Here is an 18085-nt window from a genome sequence, read left to right as displayed (position 1 = left end):
TATATCTTCTTTCAAGGGTCAAATCAAGTACCACATCTCCTCTCTGGAATGCTAAGCCAGGGCAAGGTCCCTATCCTTACTCCCCTCCAAAAAAGGTGCCCTATTTGACATCCTGTTGGTTGAAGCCACATCCTTAGAGAGCCACTAAAATGGCATCATTCTCGCCTTGTTGAGGCATCTTTTACTGTAAATGAAGGGCAAGTGAACATTAAAAGTGGCTCCCAAAATAGCCCAGTGGTGTCACTGCATTCTGAATGTCTGACATCCAGAACTGAGGAAGCGGATGCACGTCCTCTGAAGGAGGAAAGGGGTAGTGTTACCCTTTACACAGTTACTCAATAGAGACAGCTGCCAGACTCACAGGAGCTTAAAAATGTAGATAAGGGATTCCTTAGCTATTTATTTAAGCATTTAAAAAATTGGCCCCACCCTGAACAGAATGAATTATAGGCAAAGGGAGTTAATGATAGTATAAAGCATTTAATTAAAAAAATCAGAGTTCTCTCATTACTAGAGATTTGGAAAATATGGCATTAAAATGAGAAAAAATGTAAGTGGAATTTCTTCATGTGAGATAACTTCTATTTACAATAACTAGACACTTTTTGTTTTCTATATTCCAACTGAATTTTTCATAAGAAAACAAAATACCTTAATTTATAAGGGACAAATATAAATTTGCCTCTACCATAAAGCCCATAAATTGATAATATCATAAAATTAACTGATCCTGTAATATCAACAGTGTGTATGCCTTATATAAATACTGGACTCCATAATATAAACAGAAGTTATCACTGAGTAGTGTATCAAGAATGGTGTTTATGATCTTTTTTCTACTTTTCTAGTTTTCCCCCACATAATAAGCTGGTATCTATATATATAAAAGCCTAAATGACCATCCAACCATTCAACTGTCTGACTGGAAGCTATGACATGCACTGACCACCAGGTGACTTGGCAGCTGTAGTTCTCGGTTATGTACCCAGAACCAGAGAGGAGGAAGCCCGATTCTGGAGTGCGTCACTGGAGAATCACCCTCACGCAATCCAGGACCCCTCGGGGGATGTCAGAGAGCTGGTTTTGGCCCGATCCCTGCAGGCCAGGCCTGTGATAAGAGCTCCTGTGAGTCCCTACCCCACCAGTGCACAAATCCGTGCACCTTGCCTCTTGTTAGTTATATATATGTTTAAAAACCCACAAAATTCTAAACGAAAACATAATGCTCAGAAAATGCAAATGTTTTAATGTAAGAAATACCTATATTATTCTTTCACTTTAAAAAGAAAAGCAGAACAAATAAAAATACATTTTGGTCATTCTGTCCTGTTTTCTGAGGGGAAAAAAAGTCTTAGCATAAATTTCTTCTTCTTTTCTGTAATAATTATTTTATTGAAAGGGTAACACATATCCAGAAAAGTGCATAAATCATAAATGGAAAATACACCTGTATTTTTTAAAATCCTCACCTGAGGATATACTTTAATTGATTTTAGAGAGAGAGAGAGAGAGAGAGAGAGAGAGAGAGAGAGAGAGAGAGAAAGAGAAAGAGAGAGAAACATCTATCAGTTGCCTCCTGTATGTGCCCCAACTGGGGATTGAACCTGCAACCTTGGTATGTGCCCTGACCAGGAATCAAACCTGCAAAGCAACCTTTTGGTGTATGGGACAATGCTCCAACCAACTGAACCACCTGGCCAGGGCAACACACCTGTATTTTATTGTGTATAAAATTATAAAGTTTTACTTTCTTGCATGTAGTTTCTTCTACTCAAGAGTATGTTTGTGAGATTCAATCATATTATTGGAAGTAGTTACTAAGTATTTTACTATGTATTCCATTTTATGAATTCACAACAATTTACGAATCTATTTACAATTGATGGACATTTGTTTTCCTAATAACTATTACAAATAGTGTTGCTATGAACATTCTTTTTTTAAAAAAAATATATATTTATTGATATTTTACAGAGAGGAAGGGAGAGGGATAGAAAGCTAGAAACATCGATGAGAGAGAAACATCGACCAGCTGCCTCCTGCACATCCCCCACTGGGGACATGCCCGCAACCAATGTACATGCCCTTGACCGGAATCGAACCTGGGACCTTTTAGTCCGCAGACCAACGCTCTATCCACTGAGCCAAACCGGTTTTGGCGCTATGAACATTCTTGAACATGTTTTCTGGAGAACACACACACATATATATATATATAGATTTCTAGTAGTAGAATTGCTGAGTCTTGGGTAGATGTAAATTAAACCTTAGTAAATATTGCCAGTTTTCCTAACTAGCTGCATAAATTTATAATTCCACCATAGTGTGTGTTTTTATTATAGTAAAATATATATAACATAGAAAACATACCACGTTGACCATTTTTCAATGTATAATTTAATGACAGTAAGTACTCACATTGTAGCTCTAATTTGCATTTCCCTGATAAGAAGTTCAGCATCTTTTCAAGATTATTGACTCTTTGGTATCTTCTTTTATGAAATGTCTGTTCAAGCCTTTTGCCCATTTTTCTATTGGATTGTCTGCTTTGTTTTGTTTTTTTCTTGTTAATATGTAGTTCTTTATACATTTTATTTTTGAGTTTTTCCCCCAATATATACATTGCAAATGTCTTTTATCTTTTTACCTTTTTTTGAGGTCAGAAATAATTAACCTTAATGTAGTCCAATTTATCACATTTTTCTTTTATTATTTGTTTGTTTTGTGTCTTGTTTAAGAAATCTTTACCTACCCTAATGCCGTGAAGATATGCAATATTTCCTTCTAAAAGGTTTACTTAGTTCCATAATCCATCTATTGTTGATTTGTTTTGTATGGTAAGAGGTAGGGTGCAATACTGATTTTCTTCCTTATGGATATTTAATTGACCCAGCACCATTTATATAAAAGACCTTTCCTCCACTGTACTGTATTTTCATCTTTGTCATAAATTGGGTGATAAAATACATATGGGTTTGTTTCCAGACTCTTGATTCTATTCCATTGATCTGTTTGTGCTTGTGCCAGTGCCATATTGCCTTAAGTATTCAATCTTTAGATGGATTTTGATATCTGGTAGTGTAAGTCCTTCAGCTTTGTTCTTCAACACTGTTATGGCTATTCTATTTTCCCCTTTAATTCCCTTGTTCATGTTGTTGTTGTTGTTTTAATAACAGCTTAATTAACAGACAATTCACATACCATACAATTCACCCATTTAAAGTGTAAAATTCAATAGTTTTTTGTTGTTGTTGTTGTTGAAAGAAAGTGGCTCTTTCTTTTTATTTTTAAAAAAGATTTTAATTGATTTTTTTTTTAGAGAGAGAGGATGGGAGAGGGAGAAAGAGAAACATCAATGTGAGAATGGAACATTGATCAATCGCCTCCTGCATGGGATCAAGCTCACAACCTGGGCCTGTGCCCTGACTCACTCGGAAGCGAACTGTGAGCTCCTGGTTCATGAGTTGGCACTTAACCACTGAACCACACCAGCCGGGCACAATTCAATAGTTTTTTTTTAAATATATTTTATTGATTTTTTACAGAGAGGAAGGGAGAGGGAGAGAAAGTTAGAAACATCGATGAGAAAGAAACATCGATCAGCTGCCTCCTGCACACCCCCTACTGGGGATGTGCCCGCAACCAAGGTACATGCCCTTGACCGGAATCGAACCTGGGACCTTTCAGTCCGAAGGCCGACGCTCTATCCACTGAGCCAAACCGGTTTCGGCCAATTCAATAGTTTTAATGAATTCACAAAGATGTGCAATTATCACCATAGTCACTTTCATCACATCATAAAGGAACTTCATACCCTTTAGCTATCATCCTTCTATCCCTCCTTCACCTGCCCCAAGCCCTAAGCAACCACTAATCTGCTTTTGGTCTCTATAGATTTGCCCATTTTGAACATTTAATGTAAATATAATCATATAATATGTAGTCTTTTGTGACAGGCTTCTTTCACTTAGTATAACATTTTCAAGGTTCATCCATGCAGTAGCATGGGTCAGCACTTTATTCCTTTTCATGGCCTAGTAATATTCCATTGTATGGATATGCCCCATTTTGTCTATCCATTCATCAGCTGATGGACATCTGGGTTATTTCCACTTTTTGGTTCTTCTGAGTAATGATGCTATATACATTTGTGTACAGGTTTTTGTATGGATGCACATTTTCATTTCTCGAGTATATTGTTAGGAGTGTATGGATGCACATTTTCATTTCTTGAGTATATTGTTAGGAGTGGAATTGCCAGGATATATGTTAACTGTATATTTAACAGTTTGAGAACTGCCAGAGTGTTTTCCAAGTGTCGGCACTATTTTACATTCCCATGTTACTGTGTTGTTGTTTTTTTAATATATATTTTTTATTGTTTTCAGAGATTAAGGGAGAGGGAGAGAGAGATAGAAATATTAATGATGAGAGAGAATCATTGATTGGCTGCTTCATGCATACCCCCAACTGGGGATTGAACATGCAACTCAGGTATGTACCCTGACCGGGAATTGAACCATAACCTCCTGGTTTATAGATTGATGCTCAATCACTGAGCCACGCCGGCTGGGCTTAATGTTTTCTTTAAATTTTTTAATTTTTTTAAAATTCTCACCTGAGAATATTTTTCCATTGATTTTCAGAGAGGATGGAAGAGAGAGGGAAAGACAGAGAGACATATTGATGTGAGAGAAACATATTGACTGGCTGCCTTCTGTATGCATCCTGACCAGGGCCCACGCCAGAGAGGAGCCTGCAATGGAGGTATGAGGTACGTGCCCTTGACTACAATCAAATCTGGGACCATTCAGTCTGCAGGTCAATGCTCTAGCCACTGAACCAAACCAGCTAGGGCGAAAATTTTAATGTTTTTAATTGAATAGGTTATATGTATAATAAAAAATTCTAACAATACTAAAGGCTACAAAATGAAAACTTACTCATCTCCAGACTTCTCAGGGCTCCTCCCAAAAGGCAAGCATTTTTAACAGTTTCTCTGTCTTTCCAGAAACTTTCTATTACATATAAGCATATATGTAGCTATATCAATTTTCCTATAAAAAATAAGACCATTTTACACTGTTCTGCTCTGTGTGTGTGTGTTTTTAACATAATACATTTTGGAACTCTTTCTGTAACAGCATAGATAAGTCTACCTAATTCTTTTAAAAGACTGTATAATACTTCTTTGTATAAATGTATTATAATTTTTGTATGTCATAATTTCCTTTTGATAGATCATCGCATTGATAACAGTTTTTAAAACTATTTTAAGTACTAGAGGCCCAATGCACAAAATTCGTGCAAGGGGCTCGGCCCTCGCAGCCCTGGCTGCCTCTTAGCCCCATGGCCCCGCCCACTGGTCATTCTGGAAGGTTGTTCCGCTGTCCAGTCTAATTAGCATATTAGCTCTTTATTATATAGGATTGCTGGAATGAACATGCCTTTAAAGATTTTTTTTTGTATAAATGTCTAAGTAAATTTGTAGGAAAAATTCCTAACAATGGCATTTCTGGGTCAGAGAAGGAAGGGGAGAAAGGGAGAGAGGGAGAGAAAGAGAGAGGGAGAGAGGGAGAGAGGGAGAGAGGGAGAGAGGGAGATATATATATATATAGTATTTTCCAGTGTATAAGATGACTGGGCGTATAAGACGACCCCCAACTTTTCCAGTTAAAATATAGAGTTTGGGATATACCCACCCTATAAGATGACACCTGGCGTATAAGATGACCCCCGACTTTTGAGAAGATTTTCCTGGGTTAAAAAGTTGTCTTATACACCAGAAAATACGGTATATATCAATTTGTTGTTCTACTTATTTATATACTAGAGGCCCAGTGCACAAAATTTCTGCATGAGGGGGGGGGTCCCTCAGCCCAGCCTGCACCCTCTCCAATCTGGGACCCCTTGGGGGATGTCCGACTGCCGGTTTAGGCCCCATCTGCAGGGATGCAAGACATCCCTCTTGCAATCTGGGACCGCTGGCTCCTAACCACTTGCCTGCCTACCGGCTTGGTCGCCGCCTAACCGCTCCCCTGCCAGCCTGATGGCCCCCAACTGCCCTCCCTGCCGGCCTCATGGCCCGCAACTGCCCTCCCCTGCTGGCCTGATTGCTCCTAACCACCTCTGCCTTGGCCCCCACCACTGTGGCTTTGTCCGGAAGGAAGTCGGATGGTAGGAAGATGTCTGGTCTCCCAGTCTAATTAGCATATTACCCTTTTATTAGTATGAATCCCTTGGTTGATTCTTGTATGTACCCTGATAGAGGACCAAACCCACAACCTTAGTGTGTCTAAGGCACTCTAACCAACTGAGCTATCCAGCCAGGGCCTGAATTAATTTTTCTTTTCAGTTCTCACCCAAAGATATGTTTTTTATTGACTTTAGAGAGATAGGAAGGAAGAGAGAGAGAGAGAAACATGGATGTGAGTGAAACATGCCAGAAGCCAATTCCAGCATGTCAGCAAGGCTGAATCATCTGGGAATGGCTAAAGGCATTTCCCCATACCTGAAAAGGATACATAAATTGATTGCTTGCTGCCAAGACAGCTCAGAGCATCTTAATCTACATGTTATTGCCTCCTACTTGCCAAACACCTGAACAGCCGTAGGCAAATTCTTCGAATCTGACAATGGATTTGTGTACTAAACCCTGGCCTTTGAAGTGTATATCTACCTCACTGTAGGACAGTGGTAGGCAAACTCATTAGTCAACAGAGCCAAATATCAACAGTACAACGATTGAAATTTCTTTTGAGAGCCAAATTTTTTAAACTTAAACTTCTTCTAACGCCACGTCTTCAAAATAGACTCGCCCAGGCTGTGGTATTTTGTGGAAGAGCCACTCTCAAGGGGCCAAAGAGCCGCATGTGGCTTGAGAGCCGCAGTTTGCCGACCACGGCCTTAGGACAATTTGTGTTAATAAAAAGCAAGGGGTCCTGAGACAAGGAGAACTTAGTTCCTTTAGCTAAGTCTTCTCTGACTCCCCAATATGCCTTTCAAAATTATGTTTAGTCTCTGGACTCTTATTTAATTTATGCACAGCGCCTTCTCCAGGTCCCTGAACCCTTCTAGATGCCGGATCAAGACCACTGGTGTTAGAAACATCCATCAGTTGCTTTTCGTACACACCCCGATGGGGATTGTACCTGAAACCTAGGTATGTGCCCTGACTAGAATCAAACCTGTAACCTTTTGGTGTATGGGTTGATGTTGCAAACAACTGAGCCTCCGGGCCAGGGCCTCAATTTTTAATGTTTATTATTGTACACTGATATGAAGAGTTTGCATGTTTAACATCCATAAATACAGGATCACACCTACCTACACACATTCACACATCTTTTCCTGTGTTTTGAAAACTATGAGTTTACATCAATAACTCCAATTCCAATATAATGTCACAGGATTTTCTTCATTTCCCTTTCCTTCCTTTCTTGATTTGAAACTTCTTTTTCCCACAGTGAGAAACGTGGCTCTTATTTTCCTTAATCATATTTAGGGTCCCATCTAAGTTTCCATGCTTCTCTCTCTGGGATGCTTTGCCTTACCCACTTGGCTGTAGGGCTACAAGATCCAGTGTAGGGCTGCTTCTGGGTGGGCAAGCCCTCTTCACCCTCTGGGGTTTCTACAGCCTTCTTCCCTGCCCCCGACACCCTGCTCTGCATCACCAGGTGCAGATGCTTATCTTGTTCTGCACACTTAATGCCTTTCCGACTGAATACTTGAGGAAGGGCAAAGGGGGTGAGGAAAACTGAATGTGCATTAAAAAAAATATATATATATTGATTTCAAAGAGGAAGGGAGAGAAAGAGAGAGATAGAAACATCAATGATGAGAGAGAATCATTGAGAGAGAATCATTGACTGGCTGCTTCCTGCACACCCCACACTGGGGATGAAACCTGCAACCCGTGCATGTGCCCTGACCAGAATCGAACCATTATCTCCTGGTTCATAGGTGGAAGCTCAACCACTGAGCCATGCCGGTCAGGCTGAATGTGTATTTTGAATAGGCTTTGTGCCTCTTTTATTTTACTAAACTCCTTATTCACTAATACTTCAAGTTCCATAAGAACTGGGATTATTGGATGAAATGGTTTTTTTTTTTTTTGAAATGGTTTTTTTTTTTAAGGCTACTACTCTCAAAAAAGTTTACCTCAATTTACAATATCATCAGCACTATCATTCTCTCTGTACCCTCATCAGTCAATAGATCAGTAGTATTACCATTATAGGCAAGGAGTCTCTAAACAAGTTTTCTACTCCCCCACGCTGTCCTTCCTTTGGACAAGAGAAGGGGCCCTCTTCCTTACTTATTTTGTTATTTCATCTCCGGAGGACTCCAGTCACCACAGAGTGGGAGGCATCACGGTACCAGACCCGGACAAACTCTCAGCTCGCTGTGGCAACCAGGACGCACCATCTCCTCTCCCGGTGGGTCCACCTCGGTGCCTCCGGCCAGTAGAGGGCACTGTGGAGCCCTCGCCGGACTCCGCCCCCCAGGGCAGCGCGCCGCGCCCCGTGACGTGTTTCCGCGTCTTCTGCCGCGGAGGCTTGCTCGCATTGGCTGTCGGCGAGGCGAGCGGGCGGAGCCGAGTGGGCGTGTGGAAGAGGCAGTGGCCCGGGGGCGGGCGCGAGGCATCCCCCTTCCCCGCCCCTCCCCCGCCCTGCAGTGTCTCCCGGGGACCGCTGCGCGGAGCGACTGGGAGCGCGGCGACCGAGGCAGCTGCACTTTCTCGGGCGGCGGTGGGAGCGGGGCTCGATTTCGCGCGCTGCGGAGCCTCGAGCCCGAGGCGCCGGCTGACTGAGGGAGAGGGGGGGGGGAATCCTGGGCTGCCGAACTGCGTCTGCTGGGAAACTCTTGGGTTCCCTGCGCGTGGAGCCCAGCCCCGGGCGAGTAGGGCGGGGGGTCCCACGAGACCTCCACCGCCCCTCGGCGCTAACGGGACCTCGCGGGGCGCGCCGTCCTCGGAAGGCAGTCCCCGGCCCGCGGCCCCCCGTTGGCCCCGCGCGGCGGGCTCGGGACTTAGCAGAGGGAGGAAGCAGAGGGGCCGCTTTCTCCCCTCGGAGTTGGAAGCGCCTTTCCCAGGTTCAAAATGCCCAAGAAGAAGCCGACGCCCATCCAGCTGAACCCGGCCCCAGACGGCTCCGCGGTTAACGGGACCAGCTCGGCGGAGTAAGTATGGGTGGGCGGCGAGCGCGGGCCGGAGCGGGGAGGCCCCCGCGGGGGTGCCGGAGCCGAGTCGGGCGTGCGCCGCGCGCTGGGCTCCGCTCGAGTTCGTCACGTACGTCTCGGGCGGGCGGGCGGGCGGGAGCGGAGAGGTCCCGGCCGCCGAGATATCGGTGACTAAGCACTGATTGTGCTCCTGACTCAGACCAGTCAGTGGACCCAGCGAGTCTGGGTTTTTACCCGCTTCCCGACCCTTTCGGTCATTCCAGGCCACAAGGAAAAAAATAAAAAAAAAAGCCGCAAAAAACTGGTTCTTCCACTGCCCCTCCCCAGCTGTTTTCTAAGTGCGATCCTCCGGGATTCTGGCCTGAAGGGGACACAGGTCAGGGAGAGAATTGAGATCGCATCTACTGGAGAGCGGCTCCGCATGTGGAGTGGAGTTGGGATCAGCTAGCAGCATTCTCACCTGGGTGCCTGACACCTGTGGGCCGGCACTGCCGCCCGGCCGCCGCTGCCTGGCCGGCGGGGCGTGTGTACACACGGACATCCAGGTGGCTCTTCCATTGCGGCTTTGGGGGCTCCTTGCCCTTGCCCTTCTTCCTGGAAACTATCAGGTCTTATAAGGAGCGGCTTTCCTCCTCATCTGACTCCATCCATCCATCCATCCATCCATCCATCCATCCATCCACCCACCCACCCACCCATCAAATCTGATGAAATTGTTTCATGGGGGTTTCTGAGCTCTCACATTTCTTTTGGGTTTTGGGTAAGGGGCAAAAAGGACTGTGAGGGAGAGAGACCCTCTGAAGAAATAACCGGAAAAGATTTGACTCTTAATCTTTTCCCTGAACACTGAAGACTTTAGGAAACTAGCTGATGACGTGGATAGAGTGGGCCTGGACCTCCTGTCCTTTGGTGATTTCTATAACCTTCCTCTCTCTGGATTTTAATATTCCAGGCACCTGTTGGCTTGGTGAATGTTCCCCTCTGTAATGATCATAAGGCCATTGCTGGACCTGTAGTGTGAGCTCAGACAGGTTCCTCACACCTGCTCCCAACAATCCCTCTTCAGTACTGTAGTGTCTGTTTTACATGTTATGGACTTGTACATGCCTTCCGTTTTAGTTGACAGAATTTTATCCCCTTAAAATAGACTGAAAACCCCCAGAGGAGGAGAGTCCTTAGTAACGACACTGTTTTCAGGTCAAATTTTTGACCTTTTGTTTTGACCACAGTGGATTCTGGCTGAATGCTGTGGCCTGGTCATCCTGCTCCTGTTTGATTTGGAGGAAGGTACTAAGTGGAATTACCTGTGGTCATTCTGTTGTTAATTGTAACACCACAGCTGTATTCTTGGAAAGGGGGGAAATTTCATTAACAGCAAACAGTACAGGAGGGAAAAGAAGAAAGTACTCGAGTTGGTGGCAGAAAAATTTGGGTGGGACTGGGAGATTCTAAATAGTGGTTAAGAGGTTGGACTCTGAAGTCAGGCTAAGTTTGAAGCTTGGCTCTGTTACTTGTGGTTTTTGTGACTTGGGACAAATCTTTTAATCTCTCTAGGGCTTAGACTTAGTTGTGTGTGTGTGTGTGTTGTGTGTGTGTGTGTGTTTTCCATCTGCAAAAATGGGGCTAATGATAGAACTGACTTAGGATAGTTATGAAGATTAAATAAGTTAATACATAGTAAGTCTCCCATAGATGTTAGCTCTTGGTGCCTTTGTTACTGGGTAAATGTTGAAAAGGCTGAAGGAAACTGGAAGGTAATTTTCATTCGTGGTGGATATGTATTAAGGTACCTTTGCTTCTGGGTAAATGAATCTCCCTTGCTTAGTTTTTTTGTGCCATATGCATCTACCTCCGTAACACATTGCTGTGTTACAATAGGAGGCATCTTTATGTAGGCTGCCTGAGACAAACAGGGCCTGTCCCACTACAAACAGGAGGAAAGCTGTATATACCTCTTCATCTTTCACCTTCGAGAGTGTTTCTCAAGCAAAGCTACAGTTCTCACCTGGCTGGTGTGGTTCAGTGGTTGAGCATTGACCTGTGAACCAGGAGGTCATGGTTCGATTTCTGGTCAGGGCACTTGCTGGGGTTATGGGCCCTATCCCCAGGGGTGGGGGACATGCAGGAGGCAGCTGATCAGTGATTTTCTCTCATCATTGATGTTTCTACCCTCTCCCTTCTCTGAAATCAATAAAGATATATTTTAAAAAAAAGCTACTGTTCTCATGATTTCTTTGATTAGACCAGGTTACAGTTCTGAGCATTATCATACAACAAGCATGTCAAACTCGCGGCCTGCAGGCCACATGCGGCCCACAATGAATATTTTTGCGGCCCAGCCAATATAACGGTGTGTAAGAAACATTTTGATAAAAATTTCATAACTTAATTTTTACAATATCCTGTTATATATAATTATTAATAACGAACTACAATGTTCACTAATGACTGATTACTATAATCGTGTTGCATTCATTTCCCTTATGTGCCTTATGTGCAGGCGCACCATTTCTCTCCACTAATACAAGCAGCGAATACTTTAGCAGCCGATTGCCACGTCATTAGTCTTGTACTGACTTGTTTGGTGTGTGCAACAGGAAATATTTTGCTTTCGAGAACAAGAAAAATAGGTTTACTTGCGTTACACTTATTAACTTGTGCAGTTATTCGGTGTCTGGTAAGTTAATGTTCAAGAAAAAATATTAATTTTTATTAAAATGTTCTATTATTTTATGCTAACAATTACTCATTTATTTCAGCCCTTTGTATTCAGCATGTCTCTATCGAAATAAACCTACGTTTCTATGAAAATTGGAGCTTTTGTTTTTTTGTGTGGCCCACATAAACTTAAACCTTGTTTATTTGGCCCGTGTCAGCCTTTGAGTTTGACATGCTTTTCACACAATGTAAACTAAGAAGAAAAAGCCACACTGAGAGTAAAGGACTCTTGGTACTAAATTGGCAAGGTTGGTTCTCCTCTGTGGCTCCCTGGCACCTTGAGATTTACCTCTCATGTAGCACTTAAGCTCATTCAGATGGAGCTGGGTTATATGGGACCTGATGTTATGCAAGTTCTGGGAGGTCCTTGAAGAAAATAAGTGCGAAAATACTTACTTTGCAACTTTTGCAGAAACATGGTCATATTGCAAGGATGCTAAGTGTTAGGATGAAATACATTGGAAATAAGATCATATTCCCCTGGTTTAAAATGCTTTTCATGGTACTATGGCAGTTAGAATAAAATCCAAACTTCTTATATTGGGCTATGAGAATAGGAGTGATCTACCCACTGTGCCCCCACCCCCATCTCTTTAATCACATTTCCTGCCGCTTTTTTCTTCCTCCATACTAGTTCTCTTTCACTTCCTCCGTAGGATGGTCCATACTCCCTGCAGGCCCTTGCACATGCTGTTCCTTTTCCTGGACTGAATCATCCCTTCCTCTTCCCAAGCTAGGAAGGAAGCAACCTCCACCTCTCTCAAATCTTTCCATAGAGATGTTCACACACCATCTAATTTAAAGTAGATCCCTCTTTCTCATGTTACTTTTTTTTTTTTTAATCCTCACCCAAGGATATTTTTCCATTGATTTTGAGAGAGAGGAAAGACAGAAATATTGATGTGGGAGAAACACATCGGTTGGTTGCCTTCTGCACGTGCCCGACCAGGGCCTGGGCTAGGGAGGAGCCTGCAACTGAGGTACGTGCCCTTGATCCGAATCGAACCCGGGACCCTTGAGTCCTCAGGCCGATGCTCTATCCACTGAGGCAAACCGGCTAGGGCTTACCTCATTTTTAGATGACACTCAATCACTTTCTATAATTTTTTACTAGGGTATTTAAAATATCTCTCTTCTGTACACCATAAACTATAAGCATAGCGCTGCCATTTTTTTATTTACTCCTCTGTAAGTATTACCTAGAATACAGTACCTGGCACATAATAACTGCACCAGTGTTTATTGAGTGAATCAGTGAGTGAATGAAGTTCCTCATATTTGTACAATGTGTTTAACAAACCTTTTTATACCTACTCATTATTTTCCCTTTTAGTTTCATTTCCCCATCCTCATCTTCTTTCACAGGCACCATTCACCCATTCTAGGGTATTTAATATATGGTCTTATAATTCCACCCATTATGTATATACTAGAGGCCCGGTGCATGAAATTCATGCATGGGTGGGGTCCTTAGGCCTGGCTGGCGATCAGGGCTGATCATGTTCCCCGCCTCCTTCCCTCACCACCCGCATCTGCCGCCACCCATCCCCAGTTCCCCATCCAAGCCCGGGGCCCCGGCCCTGATTGAGGATCGGGACCTGCTGGCTGGCGGGGAGGGGCCAACCACCATGACGGCGGGCATGTGGCAGGCCGATCAGGGCCTGCTGGCCAGGGGGAAGAATAGGGGGAGGTACCCAGGAAGTTGGCTGCTGGCCCCAAGGAGGGAGGCAGCCCTTGGCCCCCCTGGGAAAGGGACTGCATCCACCCCTGGTTCCCTGTCCCAGCCTGGGGGTCTGGCCCTGATCAGGCGATTGGGGCCTGCTGGCCGGAGGGCCGGGGGACAGGGGCTGGCTGGAAGGTTGTCTGGCAGGCCGCATTGGCGATCAGGGCCTGCAGGCTGGGAGCAGTTCCTGCATTGAGTGTCTGCCCCCTGGTGGTTAGTGCATGTCATAGCGACCAGTTCTAGTTCGTTGTAACTCGCTTAGGCTTTTATATATATAGATGTACTGTTGGGAGGTAGATATGTGTTTTGTGTGTTTCTATGCTTAGAGTATAGCTGAATGCTATTGTGCTACTATTCAGTCTTAAAAAAGAAGGAAGTCCTGTTATTTGCAACAATGTGGATAACCTGGAGGACATTATGCTAGCGAAATAAGCCAGACATAGGAAGAAAAATACTGCATGTTATCACTTACATATGGAATCTAAACAAGTGGAATGCACAGATGTAGAGAGTAGAAAGGTGGTTATCAGGGGTGGAGAGGTGGGGGAAATGGAGAGATGTTGGTCAAAGGGTACACAGTTGCAGTTATGTGGAATAAATAAGTCTAGAGATCTAATGTACAGCATGATGACTATAGTTAATACTGTATTGACTACTGGAAATTTGCTATGAGTGGACTTTAAGTGTTCTTACCACATTTAAAAAAACGGTAACTTAATTGCCTGACCAGTGGGGCTCAGTGATTGAGCGTCAACCCATGAACCAGGAGGTCATGGTTCGATTCTGGGTCAGGGTACATGCCTGGGTTGCTGACTCCATCCCCAGTAGGGAGTGTGCAGGAGGCAGCCGATCCATGATTCTCTTTCATCATTGATGTTTCTCCCTCTCCCTTCCTTTCTCTGAAATCAATAAAAACCTGTTTTTTTAAAAATGGTAACTGTGAGGAGATGGATATGTTAATTAACTTGATTGTGGTAATCATTTCACTGTATATGCACATATCAAATCATCATGTTGTACATTTTAAATATTCATTTTTTAATATAATACTTTTATTTTTTATTTTTTAAAATATATTTTTATTGATTTCAGAGAGGAAGGAAGAGGGAGAGAGAGATAGAAAAATCCATGATGAGAGAGAATCATGGATTGGCTGCCTCCTGCAAGTCCCCCACTGGGGATCGAGCCCACAATCCAGACATGTGCCCTTGACTGGAATCGAACCTGGGACCTTTCAGTTTGTAGGCCGACACTCTATCCACCGAGCCAAATGAGCTAGGGCTAAATATATTCATTTTTATTGTATTGTAACTCTGCATTAGTCAGGATAGACTAGGTTATATTGAGGTAACACCACAAAAGTCTTAACTAATTTAACACACTTGCAGGTCAATGGGAAGCTCTGTTGATCAGATTTCTTCAGGGACTAGACTGATATGCTTATGTGAGAAGGGAATCTTGTGAACCACATTTTGGCTCTTAAGTTTCTACCCACAAGTGATACATATCACTTTTGCCACCATTTCATTGGTCAAAGCATATCACATGGCCACACTGATCTTCAGGTGGGGGCCTTGGAAGAGAACAAGAATATGTGAACAGACCAGATTTTTTGAGTGCCTTATTATTATTATTGTTATTTTATATATTTTTTAATCTTTATTGTTCAGATTATTACAATTGTTCCTCTTTTTTCCCCCCATAGCTCCCCTCCACCCGGTTCCCACCCCACCCTCTGCTCTTATCCCCCAACCTCACTGTCCTCATCCATAGGTGTACGATTTTTGTCCAGTCTCTTCCCGCACCTCCCACAGCCCTTTCCCCCCAAGAATTGTCAATCCACTCCCTTTCTATGCCCCTGATTCTGTTATATTCACCAGTTATTCTGTTCATCAGATTTTTAAAAATATATATATTTTATTGATTTTTTACAGAGAGGAAGGGAAAGGGATAGAGAGTTAGAAACATCGATGAGAGAGAAACATCGATCAGCTGCCTCCTGCACACCCCCCACTGGGGATGTGCCCACAACCAAGGTACATGCCCTTGACCGGAATCAAACCTGGGACCCTTGAATCCGCAGGCCGAAGCTCTATCCACTGAGCTAAACCGGTTTCGGCTGTTCATCAGATTTTTAATTCACTTGATTTTTAGATTCAGTTGTTGATAGATATGTATTTGTTGTTCATAATTTTTATCTTTACCTTTTTCTTCTTCTTCCTCTTCTTAAAGAAATACCTTTCAGCATTTCATATAATACCGGTTTGGCGGTGATGAACTCCTTTAGCTTTTTCTTATCTGTGAAGCTCTTTATCTAACCTTTAATTCTGAATGATAGCTTTGCTGGGTAGAGTAGTCTTGGTTGTAGGTTCTTGCTATTCATCACTTTGAATATTTCTTGCCACTGCCGTCTGGCCTGCATAGTTTCTGTTGAGAAATCAGCTGACAGTCGTATGGGTGCTCCCTTATAGGTAACTAACTGTTTTTCTCTTGCTGCTTTTAAGATTCTCTCTTTGTCTTTTGCCCTTGGCATTTTAATTATGATGTGTCTTGGTGTGGTCCTATTTGGATTCCTCTTGTTTGGGGTTCTCTGCACTTCCTGGACTTGTAAGTCTATTTCTTTCACCAGGTGGGGGAAGTTTTCTGTCATTATTTCTTCAAATAGGTTTTCAGTATCTTGTTCTCTCTCTTCTTCTGGCACCCCCATAATTCGGATGTTGGTACACTTGAAGTTGTCCCAGAGGATCCTTACACTATCTTCATATTTTTGGATTTTTTTTCCTTTTTGCTCTTCTGGTTGGTTGTTTTTTGCTTCTTCGTATTTCAAATCTTTGACTTGATTCTTGGGATCCTCTAGTCTACTGTTGAATCTCTGTATATTATTCTTTATTTCAGTCAGTGTATGCTTAATTTCTGAGTGGTCCTTTTCCATTTTGTTGGCATTCTCACTAAAATCCTTGAAGGTCTCACTAAGTTCCTTGGAGGTTTCTAGAAGATTCTTGAGTAACCTTATAACTGTGGTTTTGAACTCTATATCTAGTAGTTTGCTTTCTTCCATTTCTTTCATTTGTGACATGTTTCTTTGTCTCCGCATTTTGGCTGCTTCCCTGTGCTTGTTTCTATGTATTGGGTAGCTGCTAAGTCTCCTTGAGTTGATAGAATGGCCTTGTGTAGTAGGTGTCCTATAGGGCCCGGTGGTTCAGCCTCCCCAATCACCTGAGGTGGACACTCTCGGTGCACCCCTTTGTGGTCTGTGTGCGCAGTCTTGTTGTAGTTGAGCCTTGATTGCTTTTGGTATCACTGGGAGGAATTGACCTCCAGGCCAATTGGCTGTGAGGACAACTGTGTCTATAATGGAAGAGCTGCTGTGCAGGAGACACCCCTATGGGGCAGGACTTGCTTCAGTGGGGCTTTGGTGCTCACTGAGTCTGCCCCTTGAGTGTGTCACATAGGATGTGAAGAGTTGTAATCTGGTATGATCTCACACTGACCACTGGGTACACTGGCTCTTGGATCTCCAAGGAGGTGCAAAGTCAGCCACTGCCTGGGGCCACCCACCAGGAGCTACAGAGAGATCTGCAGATTCCTCCTCTTTGTATGGGGTTTTGAAGTGCCCAGACGAGGCCCAGCTGTGAAGCAAGGCAGGCTAGTGCTGGTGAAGCCTTGGGCCTTCTTTTGATAGGTTTGGCACTCCCTGACCCAGCTGCAGTTTTTTTTGACAGGTTTTAGGCTGAGAAAGGATAAGCCATTCATACACAAAAGCCGCTGTGCACAGCTTGGGTGGGGTTGTAAATTTGGTGGAGCGGGGTCTCAGGGAATCTCCAGGGCGGAGCAAACAGCAATGGCTGCCATTCAGCCCTGCACTGGGGAGGTCCCAGCACAGGAGCAATGACAGTTGTGAGCACCTCCTTCTGGAAGAAAGCTGCCCCTGCGTTCCTGCCCCGATGCCAGATAGTCCAGTTTCTCCCCGTATGTGTCTGGGTCCCCCAGAGTCTTGCCCGGCACTGGAGCTCAGAGCAAGAGGGAGCTTGTATCTCCCTCCCGATTAAAAAAGGGGCACACCCAGGTGCCAGCCCGTTCTGCGACTCCACACCTCCGCACCTCCTACCAGTCTCAATGTGCTTTCTTCTTTACCTCTCTAGTTGTAGTACTTCCACTCAGCCAGCTTTCCCGCAGTTCTGGATGATAGTTGTTCTGTATTTTAGTTGTAATTTTGATATGGTTGTGGGAGGCAGCAAGTACAGGTATTTTTACCTATGCCACCTACTTGGTTCTCTTTATTATATTTTTAATCCTCTCCTGAGGACATGCTTAGAGGAAAAGAGAGAGAAACATCGATGTAAGAAACATTGATTGGTTGCCTTCCGTATGTTCCCTGACTGGGAATTGAACCTGCAACCCAGGTATGTGCCCTGCTTGGGAATCGAATCAGCAACCTTTCCATGCACAGGATGGTACTCAACC

At 43.7% G+C, this 18085-nt stretch overlaps 1 protein-coding gene across 3 annotated transcripts in view; it reads left to right on the top strand.

The window, feature by feature from the left end:
* Positions 1–8826: 8826 nt before the first annotated feature.
* The window catches only part of MAP2K1 (mitogen-activated protein kinase kinase 1), a 69970-nt gene continuing 60711 nt past the window's right edge, over positions 8827–18085 (top strand). For all 3 annotated transcript variants that reach the window (XM_028141870.2, XM_008139104.3, XM_054716110.1), the window contains exon 1: positions 8827–9180. In XM_028141870.2, the coding sequence (XP_027997671.2) occupies positions 9101–9180 (80 nt within the window). In that variant the 5' untranslated portion in view covers positions 8827–9100. The remainder of the gene's footprint in view (positions 9181–18085) is intronic.

This window comes from Eptesicus fuscus, chromosome 5 (genome assembly GCF_027574615.1).
Source record: "Eptesicus fuscus isolate TK198812 chromosome 5, DD_ASM_mEF_20220401, whole genome shotgun sequence".
Classification (NCBI taxonomy): Eukaryota; Metazoa; Chordata; class Mammalia; order Chiroptera; family Vespertilionidae; genus Eptesicus; species Eptesicus fuscus.
Note: the sequence above shows the minus strand (reverse complement) of the source record. Positions and strands in the feature narration are given on the sequence as shown.